Source organism: Balaenoptera acutorostrata, chromosome 7 (assembly GCF_949987535.1).
Source record: "Balaenoptera acutorostrata chromosome 7, mBalAcu1.1, whole genome shotgun sequence".
Taxonomy (NCBI): Eukaryota; Metazoa; Chordata; class Mammalia; order Artiodactyla; family Balaenopteridae; genus Balaenoptera; species Balaenoptera acutorostrata.
The window spans coordinates 48,035,699-48,051,348 of NC_080070.1; the positions used below are offsets into that span (position 1 = coordinate 48,035,699).

Consider the following 15,650-nt stretch of genomic DNA (forward strand, 5'->3'; position numbering starts at 1 on the left):
TAAGGAACCTCCATACTGTTCTCCATAGTGGCTGTATCAATTTACATTCCCACCAACAGTGCAAGAGGTTTCCCTTTTCTCCACACCCTCTCCAGCATTTATTGTTTGTAAATTTTTTGATTATGGCCATTCTGACTGGTGTGAGGTGATACCTCAATGTAGTTTTGATTTGCATTTCTCTAATGATTAATGATGTTGAGCATCCTTTCAGGTGTTTGTTGGCAATCTGTATACTTTCTTTGGAGAAACGTCTATTTAAGTCTTCTGCCCATTTTTGGATTGGGTTGTGTTTTTGATACTGAGCTGCATGAGCTGCTTGTAAATTTTGGAGATTAACCATTTGTCAGTTGCCTCATTTGCAAATATTTTCTCCCATTCTGAGGGTAGTCTTTTCGTCTTGTTTATGGTTTCCTTTGCTTTGCAAAACCTTTTAAGTTTTTAGGTCCAATTTGTTTATTTTTGTTTTTATTTCCCTTTCTCTAGGAGGTGGGTCAAAAAGGATCTTGCTGTGATTTATGTCATAGAGTGTTCTGCCTATGTTTTCCTCTAAGAGTTTGATAGTGTCTGGCCTTACATTTAGGTCTTTAATCCATTTTGAGTTTATTTTTGTGTATGGTGTTAGGGAGTGTTCTAGTTTCATTCTTTTACATGTAGCTGTCCAGTTTTCCCAGCACCACTTATTGAAGAGGCTGTCTTTTCTCCACTGTATATGCTTGCCTCCTTTATCAAAGATAAGGTGACTATATGTGTGTGGCTTTATCTCTGGGCTTTCTATCCTGTTCCATTGATCTATATTTCTGTTTTTGTGCCAGTACCATACTCTCCTGATTACTGTAGCTTTGTACTATAGTCTGAAGTCAGGGAGCCTGATTCCTCCAGGTCCGTTTTTCTTTCTCAAGATTGCTTTGGCTATTCGGGGTCTTTTGTGTTTCCATACAAATTGTGAAATTTTTTGTTCTAGTTCTGTGAAAAATGCCATTGGTAGTTTGATAGGGATTGCATTGAATCTGTAGATTGCTTTGGGTAGTATAGTCATTCTCACAATGTTGATTCTTCCAATCCAAGAACATGGTGTATCTCTCCATCTATTTGTATCATCTTTGACTTCTTTCATCAGTGTCTTATAATCTTCTGCATACAGGTCTTTTGTCTCCTTAGGTAGGTTTATTCCTAGGTATCTTATTCTTTTCGTTGCAATGGTAAATGGGAGTGTTTTCTTAATTTCACTTTCAGATTTTTCATCATTAGTGTACAAGAATGCAAGAGATTTCTGTGCATTAATTTTGTATCCTGCTACTTTACCAAATTCATTGATTAGCTCTAGTAGTGTTCTGCTAGCATCTCTAGGATTCTTTATGTATAGTATCATGTCATCTGCAAACAGTGACAGCTTTACTTCTTCTTTTCTGATTTGGATTCCTTTTATTTCTTTTTCTTCTCTGATTGCCGTGGCTAAAACTTCCAAAACTATGTTGAATAATAGTGGTGAGAGTGGGCAACCTTGTCTTCTTCCTGATCTTAGTGGAAATGGTTTCAGTTTTTCACCATTGAGGATGATGTTGGCTGTGGGTTTGTCATATATGGCCTTTATTATGTTGAGGTAAGTTCCCTTTATGCCTACTTTCTGGAAGGTTTTTATCATAAATGGGTGTTGAATTTTGTCGAAGGCTTTCTCTGCATTTATTGAGATTATCATGTGGTTTTTCTCCTTCAATTTGTTAATACGGTGTATCACATTGATTGATCTGCGTATATTGAAGAATCCTTGCATTCCTGGGCTAAACCCCACTTGATCATGGTGTATGATCCTTTTAATGTGCTGTTGGATTCTGTTTGCTAGTATTTTGTTGAGGAGTTTTGCATCTATGTTCATCAGTAATATTGGCCTGTAGTTTTCTTTCTTTGTGACATCTTTGTCTGGTTTTGGTATCAGGGTGATGGTGGCCTCGTAGAATGAGTTTGGGAGTGTTCCTCTCTCTGCTATATTTTGGAAGAGTTTGAGAATGATAAGTGTTAGCTCTTCTCTAAATGTATGATAGAATTCACCTGTGAAGCCATCTCATCCTGGGCTTTTTTTGTTGGAAGATTTTTAATCACAGTTTCAATTTCAGTGCTTGTGATTGGTCTGTTCATATTTTCTATTTCTTCCTGGTTCAGTCTCAGAAGGTTGTGCATTTCTAAGAATTTGTCCATTTCTTCCAGGTTGTCCATTTTATTGGCATATAGTTGCTTGTAGTAATGTCTCATGATCCTTTGTATTTCTGCAGTGTCAGTTATTACTTCTCCTTTTTCATTTCTAATTCTATTGATTTGAGTCTTCTCCCTCTTTTTCTTGATGAGTCTGGCTAATGGTTTATCAATTTTGTTTATCTTCTCAAAGAACCAGCTTTTAGTTTTATTGATCTTTGATATCGTTTCCTTCATCTCTTTTTCATTTATTTCTGATCTGATCTTTATGATTTCTTTCCTTCTGCTAACTTCGGGGTTTTTTTGTTCTTCTTTCTCTAATTGCTTTAGGTGTAAGGTTAGGTTGTTTATTTGAGATGTTTCTTGTTTCTTAAGGTAGGATTCTATTGCTATAAACTTCCCTCTTAGAACTGCTTTTGCTGTATCCCATAGGTTTTGGCTCGTCGTGTTTTCATTGTCATTTGTTTCTAGGTATTTTTTGATTTCTTCAGTGATTTCTTCGTTATTAAGTAGTGTATTGTTTAGCCTCTATGTGTTTGTATGTTTTACAGATTTTTTCCTGTAATTTATATCTAGTCTCATAGCGTTGTGGTCAGAAAAGATACTTGATACGATTTAATTTTCTTAAATTTACCAAGGCTTGATTTGTGACCCAAGATATGATCTATCCTGAAGAATGTTCCATGAGCACTTGAGAAGAAAGTTTATTCTGTTGTTTTTGGATGGAATGTCCTATAAATATCAATTAAGTCCGTCTTGTTTAATGTATCACTTAAAGCTTGTGTTTCCTTATTTATTTTCATTTTGGATGATCTGTCCATTGGTGAAAGTGGGGTGTTAAAGTCCCCTACTATGATTGTGTTCCTGTCGATTTCCTCTTTTATGGCTGTTAGTATTTGCCTTATGTATTGAGGTGCTCCTATGTTGGGTGCATAAATATTACAATTCTTATATCTTCTTCTTGGATTGATCCCTTGATCATTATGTAGTGTCCTTCTTTGTCTTTTGTAATAGTCTTTGTTTTAAAATCTATTTTGTCTGATATGAAAATTGCTACTCCAGCTTTCTTTTGATTTCCATTTGCATGGAATATCTTTTTCCATCCCCTCACTTTCAGTCTGTATGTGTCCCTAGGTCTGAAGTGGGTGTCTTGTAGACAACATATATATGGGTCTTGTTTTTGTATCCATTCAGCCAGTCTATGTCTTTTGGTTGGAGCATTTAATCCATTTACATTTAAGGTAATTATCAATATGCATGTTCCTATCACCATTTTCTTAATTGTTTTGGGTTTGTTATTGTAGGTCTTTTCTTTCTCTTGTGTTTCCTGCCTAGAGAAGTTCCTTTAGCATTTGTTGTAAAGCTGGTCTGGTAGTGTTGAATTATATTAGCTTTTGCTTGTCTGTAAAGATTTTAATTTCTCCATCGAATCTGAATGAGATCCTTGCTAGGTAGAGTAATCTTGGTTGTAGGTTTTTGCCTTTCATCACTTTAAATATGTCCTGCCGCTCCCTTGTGGCTTGCAGAGTTTCTGCTGAAAGATCAGCTGTTAACCTTATGGGGATTCCCTTGTACGTTATTTGTTGTTTTTCCCTTGCTGCTTTTAATATTTGTTTTTTGTATTTAACTTTTGATAGTTTGATTAATATGTGTCTTGGCTTGTTTCTCCTTGGATTTATCCTGTATGGGACTCTCTGTGCTTCCTGGACTTGATTAACCATTTCCTTTCCCATATTAGGGAAGTTTTCTACTATAATCTCTTCAAATATTTTCTCAGTCCCTTTCTTTTTCTCTTCTTCTTCTGGGGCCCCTATAATTCGAATGCTGGTGCATTTAATGTTGTCCCAGAGGTCTCTGAGACTGTCTTCAATTCTTTTCATTCTTTTTTCTTTATTCTGCTCTGCAGTAGTTATTTCCACTATTTTATCTTCCAGGTCACTTATCCATTCTTCTGCCTCAGTTATTCTGCTATTGATTCCTTCTAGAGAATTTTAAATTTCATTTATTGTGTTGTTCATCATTGTTTGTTTGCTCTTTAGTTCTTCTAGGTCCTTGTTAAACGTTTCTTGTATTTTCTCCATTCTATTTCCAAGATTTTGGATCATATTTACTCTCATTATTCTGAATTCTTTTTCAGGTAGACTGCCTATTTCCTCTTCATTTGTTAGGTCTGGTGGGTTTTCACCTTGCTCCTTCATCTGCTGTGTGTTTCTCTGTCTTCTCATTTTGCTTAAGTTACTGTGTTTGGGGTCTCCTTTTCACAGGCTGCAGGTTCGTAGTTCCCGTTGTTTTTGGTGTCTGCCCCCAGTGGGTAAGGTTGGTTCAGTGTGTTGTGTAGGCTTCCTGCTGGAGGGGACCAGTGCCTGTGTTCTGGTGGATGAGGCTGGTACTTGTCTTTCTGGTGGGCAGGTCCACGTCTGGTGGTGTGTTTTGGGGTGTCTGACCTTATTATGATTTTAGGCAGCCTCTCTGCTAATCGGTGGGGCTGTGTTTCTGTCTTGCTAGTTGTTTGGCATAGGGTGTCCAGCACTGTAGCCTGCTGGTCGTTGAGTGGAGCTGGGTCTTCGCTTTGAGATGGAGTTCTCTGGGAGATTTTCGCCGTTTGATACTGCGTGTAGCTGGGAGGTCTCTGGTGAACCAATGTCCTGAACTTGGCTCTGCCACCTCAGAGGCACAGCCCTGATGCCTGGCTGGAGCACCAAGAGCCTGTCATCCACATGGCTCAGAATAAAAGGGAGAAAAAAAGAAAGAATGAAAAAGATAAAATAAAATGAAACGAAATAAAAGAAAGTTATTACAATAATAAATAATTATTTAAAAAATTTTTTAATTAAAAAGAAAAGAAAGAAGAAAGCAACCAAACCGAAAAACAAATCCACCAATGATAACAAGCGCAAAAAACTATACTAAAAAAAAGAAAAAAAGAAAAAAAGAAAAAAAAAGGACAGAGAGAACCCTAGGACAAATGGTAAAAGCAAAGTTATACAGAGAAAATCACACACAGAAGCATACACATAACACTCAGAAAAAGAGAAAAATGGAAAAATATATATATATCTTTGCTCCCAAAGTCCACCTCCTCAATTTGGGATGCTTCGTTGTCTATTCAAATATTCCAGAGATGCAGGGTACATCAAGTTGATGGTGGAGATTTAATCCGCTGCTCCTGAGGCTGCTGGGAGAGATTTCCCTTTCTCTTCTTTGTTTGAACAGCTCCTGGGGTTCAGCTTTGGATTTGGTCCTGCCTCTGCGTGTAGGTCGCCTGAGGGCGTCTGTTCTTCGCTCAGACAGCACAGGGTTAAAGTAGCAGCTTATTAGGGGGCTCTGGCTCACTCATGCTGGGGGGAGGGAGGGATACGGAGTGCAGGGCGAGCCTGCAGCGGCAGAGACCGGCGTGATGTTGCACCAGCCTGAGGCGCGCCGTGCATTCTCCTGGGGAAGTTGTCCCTGGATCACGGGACCCTGGCAGTGGCCAGCTGCACAGACTCCTGGGAGGGTAGGTGTGGATAGTGGCCTGTGCTTGCACACAGGCTTCTCGGTGGCTGCAGCAGCAGCCTAGCATCTCATGCCCGTCTCTGGGGTCTGCACTGTTAGCCGTGCCTCGCGTCCATCTCTGGAGCTCATTTAGGCGGTGCTCTGAATCCCCTCTCCTCGCACACCCTGAAACAATGGTCTCTTGCCTCTTAGGCAGGTCCAGACTGTTTCTCGGACTCCCTTCCGGCTAGCTGTGGCGCACTAGCCCCCTTTAGGCTGTGTTCACGCAGCCAACCCCAGTCCTCTCCCTGGGGTCTGACCTCCGAAGCCCGAGCCTCAGCTCCCAGCCCCCACCCGCCCCGGCAGCTTAGCAGACAAGCCTCTCGGGCGGGTGAGTGCTGGTCGCAGATGTGCCATCTTGAGCACATCATTTAAGTCCTTTGGGCATTATTTTCCAGTTTACAAACAGAGAGAGATGGACTAAACTGAGTATCCAAGGTTTAATATGTCATCTTCCTTCAGACTACACTGTCTCTCTTAACAAACCCAGCATTCTCTTACCATCCTAGCTCCAAGCCTGAGGGTCACTTCTGCCCCATTCCTCCAGGTCAATCGCTAAATCCTACCCAATCACCCTCATTTCTACTTCCGGCTTCAAATGTTCCACCGTGCCCACACCAGGGCATGAAGTCACGGAAAGGACGCGGAGTCAGGCAGACCTGGCTCAAGACTTATTTGCAGTAGTGTTCTAAGTGAAGTATTTAGCACGTGACCTTGGTTTATTCATCTGTGAAATGGGGAACAATGCCTCCCCTCTTGCCTTCCCACATCATCTTGCCCTTGTATTTCAACCTTCCCTCTTCCCTTATCATGTTTCAGACGGCTGAATCTTCCTGAAGTACTGTTTCTACCTGTCCTTTCCTCCTATTTAGAAACCCCTAGAGATTCCCTACAATACTAACTCGAAACTCTCAGGCTTGGCTTGGTTTAATAATCTAATCCCATCCTAACAACACCCCAGTATATCCTCCTGCTCTCAGAAAAGAATCCTCCTTTTTAGTCCTGCTGGTTTCTTCATTGAGGGTTCCTTCTGTTCCCTCACACATTACTCTTTCTGTCCAGGCCAATCCCACCCACCCTTTGGTCCCTCCTTTTCCATGAAGTCTTCCCTGACCACTCCTGAAAAAGGATTCTCTACATTTTTCTTGACAAAGGTATGCCTGTCTCCTCAAGTTTTACACCTTCCTCACTTTCTTACTTTCTTCTCTCTTAATCTTTGGTGTCTTATACTGGCCTCAGAAGTTGAAGGGCTGGACTCCATCCAAGTTGTAAATACTGCCCAGCAGAGGCAGAAAAGCAACAGGACATCTGTGGTGTCAACCTGGATGACCAAAGACTAACATTACAGCTGCTCAGGGGTGCCTCAAATTTGCCTTTAACATTCCAGTAAAGACACCAGAGGGTGATAGGTAACATCTAACTACAACTAGGGACCAGCTATATGCAACGTGGTCCCTCTAAGCCTTGTCAAGCCACAGTCTCAGAACAACCACATAAAAGCTTCAAGGTCAAAATCACAAATTTATCTGGAAGGGCATTTTTGTAGTTGAGAAAGATGGTCACTGGACTATGACCTCCTTGAGAACAAGGATCATGTCATACTCAAAACAGTATTCCCAACAACCCACATAGGGTCTGGTAAGAAGTTGAGAAGCAGTGTTTTTTTATCATTTATTCTCAGTAAATGAAAGATTGATTGACTGGGGGCTATTAGACCATGTTAAAAGTAGGTTGCTGAAACAATTTCTCTGATATCTAAAAATCAAAACAGAGTCATCCTTGTCTTGGACTATATAGGAACTGAAGGACATGGAATAGATTCTCAAGCCAATGGTATTTTGCTTCCTCTGATGTGATAGGAATACTGAGAACGGTCAGCCCTCTCTCTGGCTAACTCTGTATTATCCATTTCTCCTTCTCTCCTGGTACTTTTATACCCTCCAAGGCCAACTTGAAAATGGATCTGGGGAGAAAAATGCCTAACCATCATGGTAATTTTTGGACTCACCTTCCCTATTATCTCATTCATCTGTCTTGTATACAAAAATAGCTCCACTGCTGGTTTTTTTGGTCTGTCTCAAATCTATTCCTAATGGAATTTAACTAGCTTTTTTGCTCAATTCTAAATAAGATGAAAGTAATGGTAACAAGAAGTGGTGAGGATTAAACACTGAGAGTACAGTCCGAGAACAATGGTACCCAGGCTTCTTCCATCCACAGACCACTTCAATCACATAATACTCCATAGATCACTCCTAGTACCTCCAGTCACATCACACATCAGAATCAAGGGGAAGACGGGTATTGCTTTTGATGCAGTGGCAATGAGGCAATGGTTTCACATCTCTTATGTTCCTTAACAAATTATTAATAAATTTTTGCTGGGAGCAAAAGTACATACCAGTGGTACACAGAATTACATGATCTGTAACCACCATTAATCCACAAGGATGACTGTCATAGGACTGCAGAGTCAATTCCAAAATTCTGATGGTTTATTTGAATCTTTTCCTTTATAATTTATACCCCTCCAACTTCCAAAAGGACGATTTAAGGAATTCAGGATACATATACTCTCAGAAACCGTAAGGAGCCACAATTCACACACAGGCAATACAAACTGATTTTTTCCCTGGTATCATTAACCAGGAAAACCTAACCTGAAGTGAATTATGTACAAGGCACATTCATATATGCTATCCATTTCACCTTTATAACAAACCTAGTATGGCTATTATTCTTGTTGTCACAAAACTGAGGCTCAGGGAGATTAAGTAAGAGCTAAAACTACAAAAAAACTTTTAGAAAAAAAAATAGGACCTAGGGTTAGGCAAAGGTTTAAGATTTGACACTAAAAGCACAAGCAATAAGAGGAAAAGATTGATAAACTAGACGTCAAAATTTAAAACTTTTGTGCTGCAAATGATACCATAAGAAAGTGAAAGACAATCTACAGAACAGGAAAATATATGTGCAAATAATATATATGATATGGAACTTGTATCTAGAATAAAGAGCCCTAACAATTCTATAATGAAAAAATAAATAACCCAATTAACAAATGGGCAAAGGATGTGAATAGACATTTCTCCAAAGAAGATGTACAAATGGCTAAATAAGCGCATGAAACGATGAACAACATCATTAGTCACTAGGGAAATATAAACCACACTGAGCTACCACTTCACACTCACGAGGATAGATATAATAAAAGAGACAGACAATAACCAATGTTGGTGAGGATGTGAAGAAACAGGAAACTTCTTTCATTACTAACAATAATGTAAAATGGTGTAGCCACTTTGGAAAAGTTTAGCAGTTCCCCAAACTGTTAAAGAGTTACCACATGACCCCACAATTCTACTCCTAGGTTTATAGTCAAGAGAAATGAAAACACGTCCACACAAAAATGTGACACAAATGTTCACAGCACCATTACTCATAATAACCAAAAAAATGGAGCAACGCAAATGTTCATCAGTTGATGAACAGACAATCAAAATGATATAGCCATACAATAGAAAATTATTTGTTAATAAAAAGGAATGAAGTACTGATACATGCTACAACACTGATGAATCCAAAAAAACATCACGCTAGGTAAAAGAAGCCAGTCACAAAAGACCACATAACGTACAATTCCATTTATATGAAATGTCTGGAATAGGCAAATTTATACAGACAGATTAGTGGTTGCCATGGGCAAGAGGGGGTGGGGGGAATGGTTGATAACGGGTATTTCTTTTTAGGATAATGCAAATGTTTTAAAATTGATTGTGGTGATGGTTATACACTGTAAATATATTAAAAACCATTGACTAGTATACTTTAAATGGGTGAAATTCATGAGAGGTTAACTCATATCTCAGTAAAGATGTTAAAAAAAAAAAAACAACAAAAAAGGTTGCCTAGTGGTTGTGAGACCATGAGAATCTTGCTCTGAATCACTCACATTCCAGATGGCCTCTTGGCACTGTTTACACAGTACAAACATATATGGACAAGCATTACCTTCTTCCACCTGCGGGGGTAAGCAAAATTACAGCACCTCCTCAGACAACCATCTGGTGAGCATGATGCATGCTTTTGTTATTTTTGGAATGCAGTGCTGCAATGTGCTTGTGTTTTAATGCACTGGAAGGGCCCAAGAAGCCTGCAACTGGCTAGAGCTCATGGCAGCAGCCCTCCTGTGTGCTGAGTGGGCAGGAAAGGGACCTAAAACTGAAAGTAGAAAGCTCAGAGCACAGCTCAGAAAATTTCCTTGTGACAAAACATATGCACAACACTAGAAAAGTCCTCCGTACTCCTGAATTCCTCCCCACCTCCCACCCCCAAATAAAGTCCGCTATTCTAGGTCGACATACTTTAAATATAGACACATTATGAATCAGCTAGAATTATATAACGATCAAGCAGGAAGGACCTTTACAAGTATTATGTAATGAATGGAACACAGACACTGGAGCCACTTACTAACTGTGTAACCTTGGGCTAGTTCCTTCCTCCACCTTTCTGTGCCTCAATGTCTTCATCTGGAAAATGGGAATAATAAAGGCAACTGCTTCCTAAAATTGCTGCAAAGATTAAATGAGTTAATCTATGTAAAATATTTAGAATAGGGCCTGGAACATTAGAAGTGTTAAGTTTTTTTTTGTTTTTTTACTATTCTTACAATTATTAATGGGTAAATCTCATCACTTTTATGGAGGAAGATACTAAAGCTCAGAATGATAAAGTGACTCTGCAGCTGGCAGTGACAGAGCCGGCACTAGACTTTAGGACTCTTTGACTCAACTAGTGTTCTACTATAGAGCATTAATGTATAACCAAGCAGGTATAATACCCCTTAACTAACTTTTAGGGCTTGAAAGATACAAATAACAAACTTACAGTGCCTAGTGTTATGTCTCATACAATGTAGGTGTTTATGAAATGTTTAATCCATCCCCTTTCCATTCCGGGCTTAATCTTCTAATATGTGAAGAGAGGGCTGGACACTAAATCCCAGAATATCCAATGTTCTACTGCACAAAAGGCAGGATGGCTCAGAATGTTGAAGAAAATACACAGAAGCTCTTTTTCCTTTTTCCTTTTCCTCTGATGGACCACAGGGTACCTGAGTTTGCCTAATATATTAGGGAAAAGAGACTTTTCTTCCTTTCTCTTTCTGTATTTTAGCAGTACACTCATGCAAGCAATTTAGATACTGCTATTCTCAGGGCTTGATGGATGTTTCCAACTTTCAGTAACTGATACCTAACAGTTTAACTCAAGAGGCAAGAGAAGCTCACAAAATAACTACAGTATTTGGCAAAATACAATAAATGTAGCCAAAATGAGCTTTTAAACAATCTCACCATTTCTCTCTTCCACACACACAAACACATGCACGTTCATGCACAATCACTCCGCAGTGTTTAAACCAGCCTATGGGGTCCTGCAATTTCAGGCCTGCCCTCCATCCCTGCAGTCTTGTTGGAGCCTGTTCTCAGCTCTCCAGCCATGTGGGTCTTCTTTCCTTTCCTTACACTTACCAGTTTTTTTCCTGCTTTAGGGCCTTCACACTGACATTCCCTGAGCCTAAAAAGATTTTCCTTACAGCCTCCAACTGCACCTCTGCTATGGCCTCACCACCTACCCAGCTTCTGTTTATCCTTCAGGCTCTGCTTAAATCTTTTCCTCAGTGAAGCCTTCCCCAACGACCCAGACTAGCCTCTCCCATCCTCTCCCCTCAAATCATACACGCTTGGAACTTGCTTCCAACCATGTATCCAATGAATGTCTGTCTCCCCCATCAGACTGTAAGCTCAAGAAAGGCAGGAGCAGTGTTTGTCTTGTTTAACACTGCTTGCCCTGTACCTAGCACGGAGCCCAGCACACCAGTAGCTGGTGAATGAAATTGACAACATCCACCAAGGATTCAAAGGATCAGCTGATAAACTGTTTCCCTAACCTCTCCACTCAAATTTGGACATAAGGCATCCCATATCAAGCTGTGGACATGACGGAAATAAACTACACAAATGGGTTAGGTACTCCCTTCGGAGAAAAATTCAAAATGAACAAAAACTTAGACTGATATTACATGTATTTTTAAATTACTATGTGCAAAACCATAAGAAAAAAATGTTACTTTTAAAAACCAGCTTCAGGAGAAGAAAATTAGTGATGTCTTCATCAAAGCTTGTCATTAACACTCACACTATGCTCTTTTGGGGAGACTAACTTGCATAGAAGGGTGGAAGAAACAAAAATGCATTTGCTCCTCCTAGGCTATTACCATTCCTTTCCAAAGTAAATGTATCTCCTAAGGAAAGAGAATGTGCTGAACCGTAATTCTAAGTGTACCCAGTGTGATGGGCTTCTATGAACAGTTTGTCCACAATGAGGTGGCTTGTGGGCCATGGGAACAAGCAGCATGATGTAAGGACAGTCATCTCTGGCAATGGCTCCAGCGCCCCTTTTCTTTAGGGCTTCCACTATGGCATCACTCACAAAATTAACTTATCTTACTTGGGGCAGAAAAAAGTAGACTCTTTTCCAACAGAACAGATGGTACAGCCACCACATGATAAAGATTCCAAAAGATCCTTCTAGAGAAATTTTGCTTTATTGAAGGATACATAAAAACAGTTAGGGGGAAAAAAAGGTATTTCATGACCAGGAAGTAGGTACAGTACCAAGAGACTAAACCTTGTATATAAAGGAGGAGGAGAAGAAGAAGAAAGAAGAGGCAAAAAAAAAAAAGGAGGGGGGGAGATGGAACAAAAGAAGGAAGAGTGTTGAGGATGAAAGAAAACAAGTTACAAGGTGTGTGTGATGGAAAGGGGGGAAGGACCAAGACCAGCGACTAAATTTCACTCAAGGGCATAAGATTATTCATCTTAGAGCTTAGACATACCTCAAAAGCAAATTACTTGATCAAGCACCCTCCCTTTAGGTTAGGAGAACGTTAGCCTCTGACATTCACCGGAGCCCAGCCATGAGGTATCCACATCTAATACAATCTCTTGACATCAAATGAAGGTCCCTGAAGCAAAGGGCAAGTCTTCTAAAACACCCCTCCTCACTCAGTTTCTACTAATGATCACAAGAAAAACAAACAGAACTCATTTGTAACCACACTATGCATAGGGAAGAGGTTCTGGGTATACCCACCAGGTGCACTTTTAGCTGTGCTCTATAACCTCATCAGTCACTATGCCAACTGCTCCTCCCAGACACAAATGTCCTTAAAACACCTCCAGAGAATCACACTACAACCTTAAAAAAAACTGTCCTATGGTCCCCTGGGATGGGAAAATACATCTCCGCCACTCTAAGAGATACTGGGAATATTTTTCATTTCAAATACATTGCTATTAAAATGTTAAGTGCCCACCTCATTTCTCATAATAAAAAGTTTAATTTCAAAAATGTGCCTAGCACAGTTTCCAGAACACATAAGGCTTTTATTTATATACTCATTTATGAAAATGCTCGTCCTGAATCATATTCGCAGCTGAAAAATAGCTGACCTTCTCAAAATATGAAGTACTTCCACAAATTGGAAAGGGGGTGGGGTACTATTTTTAAGCCATTCTGCTCAGCAGGGCAAGAAAAGAGTTGCTAATGCTTGCATTCTATTTTACGGTAATTTCTGAGTCTGTAAAACAAAAAGAAATGCTCAGTGAGAAAACCAAAAACCTTGTGCATACTTTGGAACTGAGACGCAACTCTGATACCTTGGTCTGCACTCGGATGACTCTGCAGGTGACAAAGGGAAAGTGCTTGCTCTGGGGACTTTGTTTGAAAAAGGACCTTTCACCTCTGGGATTCCAGGTTACTGCTGGCATTTATTTGAAACCTTCCGAGACCAGCTCCTTCGCCAGAATTCGAGACTCCCAGAGGACCCCACTGCGGGAATCAGCGCCTCCCTCCCGCTGCCACCGAGGGCATCGTGCCTTTCAAGTCACCCCATATCTCAGGATTTCTTAGCTTTCCTCGAAGTGAGGAAAGCTACGGCCCTCACCCAGCCCCTACAGGGGGCCGTGTCTGTACAGCACGGGAGACATAAAACTGCTGTGGGGAAACATTCCCGGTCCGCGCAGGCCTCTCTGGTCTCAGGAGGGACCGTGACCCCGACCCCCAGAAGGCGCGTCCCGACGCCACCCTCCCGCGGCTCAGACAAAGGACCAGAACCCGGGCACGCCTCCCACTCACCGCTCAGATAGTTGGTCCACTTGTACAGCACCCCCTCCATGGCGCCCGCGGCCACCTTGCCCTCGCCCGCCGGCCCCCTCACTGCCCCAGGCCCCAGGAGGCGAGGAGCACCGGCAGCAGGGCCATCGCCCGGCGCTGCCGAGCCGGCCACTCCCGGCGCCTAGGCCCGGTGCGGGGACACCCCGCGGGCCTCACATCCCGGGCCCGGGGGCGGGGTCACTGTGGCGGCCTCCGCACGTGAGGACGCAGCCGGCCGGTAGCCCGGCGCGGCAGGCCCGGCGCGCTGTCCTCAAGGAGGTAAAGGCACTGGGTGGGTCCGAGGGTCGGCTGAAGCCACCCAAGTGTCCCGAGTGAAGGAGCTGGTTGCTGGCGGCGCCACGGCGCGCTACCTGAGCCCTCGACCCACGGAGCTCGGGGCCCGCTCGCGCATGCCCAGTGCACCGCTTGCGCGCATGTTCCCAAAATCCACCCCGGGGTTTAGAGGCGCCGGCGCCATGGCTGATGTAGTGAGAGAGGCCCGCGGGGAAAATGAGTCCTGGGAGGCAGGCTTGGGACTAAAGGGAGGGTGAGACGGGAGGAGGGAGGCCTCTGGGACAATGGTGGAACACAGTCCTGACTCAATGGTGCGGTAGATGGGTTCCATCTCCAGATGTTTGGGAGCCACCGTGGCCCCTTAGGGTGCCCCCTGGATCCTAGTCTTCAGGATTCAATTCTTATTTCAAGGCTAATTAGTCCTACGGACTTTAAGGCTATTGAGGTACCCAACAATAAGGCGTACGGAGATGATGGGAATTTCACGATAGAATACTGTGTGTGGCCAGCGAGCGTAAACAGATGTTGTCTAAACTGTAAAACCTCGTTACAGGAAGTGTGGTCCGCGGACGGCAGCACTGACATCACCTAGGAGCTTCTTGGAATTGTAGGATCTCGCCACAAGCCCGGAAACTCCCGAATCGAACTTTGCATTTTAACAAGATCTCTCGGGGGATTCCTATGCATATGAAAGTGTGAGAAAGGACTGTGCTAAGGATATTTGACTGGGAAAATGTTAACTATAGATTCAGTGGTAAAAGCAGGTTACGAAACACAGTATACAATAGGATCCTAATTGTTTTAGGCATATGTCACAAAACCATGCACCAAAATGTTAAGATGATTATTTCTGGATGGTGGCGTTACAGGAGATCCTTTTTCTTTCTTTTTCTTTAGTGTAAGGTTACCAGATTTAGCAAATAAAAACACAGAACAATTAATTCTTTGTTTATCTGAAATTCAAATTTAATTCGGCTCCTTTATTTTAACTGGAATCTCGAGTGCTTTCCAGTTTCTTCCAAATCGACTACAATGAACACGTATTGCTTTTGAAATTACGCGAAAAATGTAAAATTAAAAATTTTAAAGACAGATGAGCCTGTGTAACTCGTAACTGTGATTACTACTTCTTGAAAGCGGAGGTCTGCACGTCCTTATCCTTGATAGAGGCTATTATTGACCCTCTACACTAAGGTCCTCTAAAATTATTAGCAGCCATAATGTTGTGCGGCGTTGTAGAATGAATCAGAAGATGGTTTGATGGCGGAGCTCAGTTGCTTTTGGGGCTGAACAACCTTAAGCAGGACGCTTAACCTCTCCTAGCCAAAATATACTTATCTTTTAATGGGATAAAAGAATCTGCCTTACCGGCAGTGTAGAGAGGTTCACGAAGAAGGCACTTTGTGAAACCTAAA

General features: G+C 41.7%; 1 protein-coding gene across 6 annotated transcripts in view; it reads right to left on the minus strand.

Annotated features, from left to right (window-relative positions):
- Positions 1–15,650, minus strand: part of PLEKHA8 (pleckstrin homology domain containing A8) — a 94,425-nt gene that overhangs the window by 55,688 nt on the left and 23,087 nt on the right. For 3 of the 6 annotated variants that reach the window (XM_057550324.1, XM_057550323.1, XM_057550321.1), the window contains exon 1: positions 13,924–14,360. The exons of 1 other annotated variant lie outside the window; for it this stretch is intronic. In XM_057550324.1, the coding sequence (XP_057406307.1) occupies positions 13,924–13,963 (40 nt within the window). In that variant the 5' untranslated portion in view covers positions 13,964–14,360. Of the gene's footprint in view, positions 1–13,923; positions 14,361–15,650 lie in introns of those variants that run through there. 2 more of the 6 variants (XM_007193507.2, XM_007193509.3) reach the window with 1 other exon arrangement.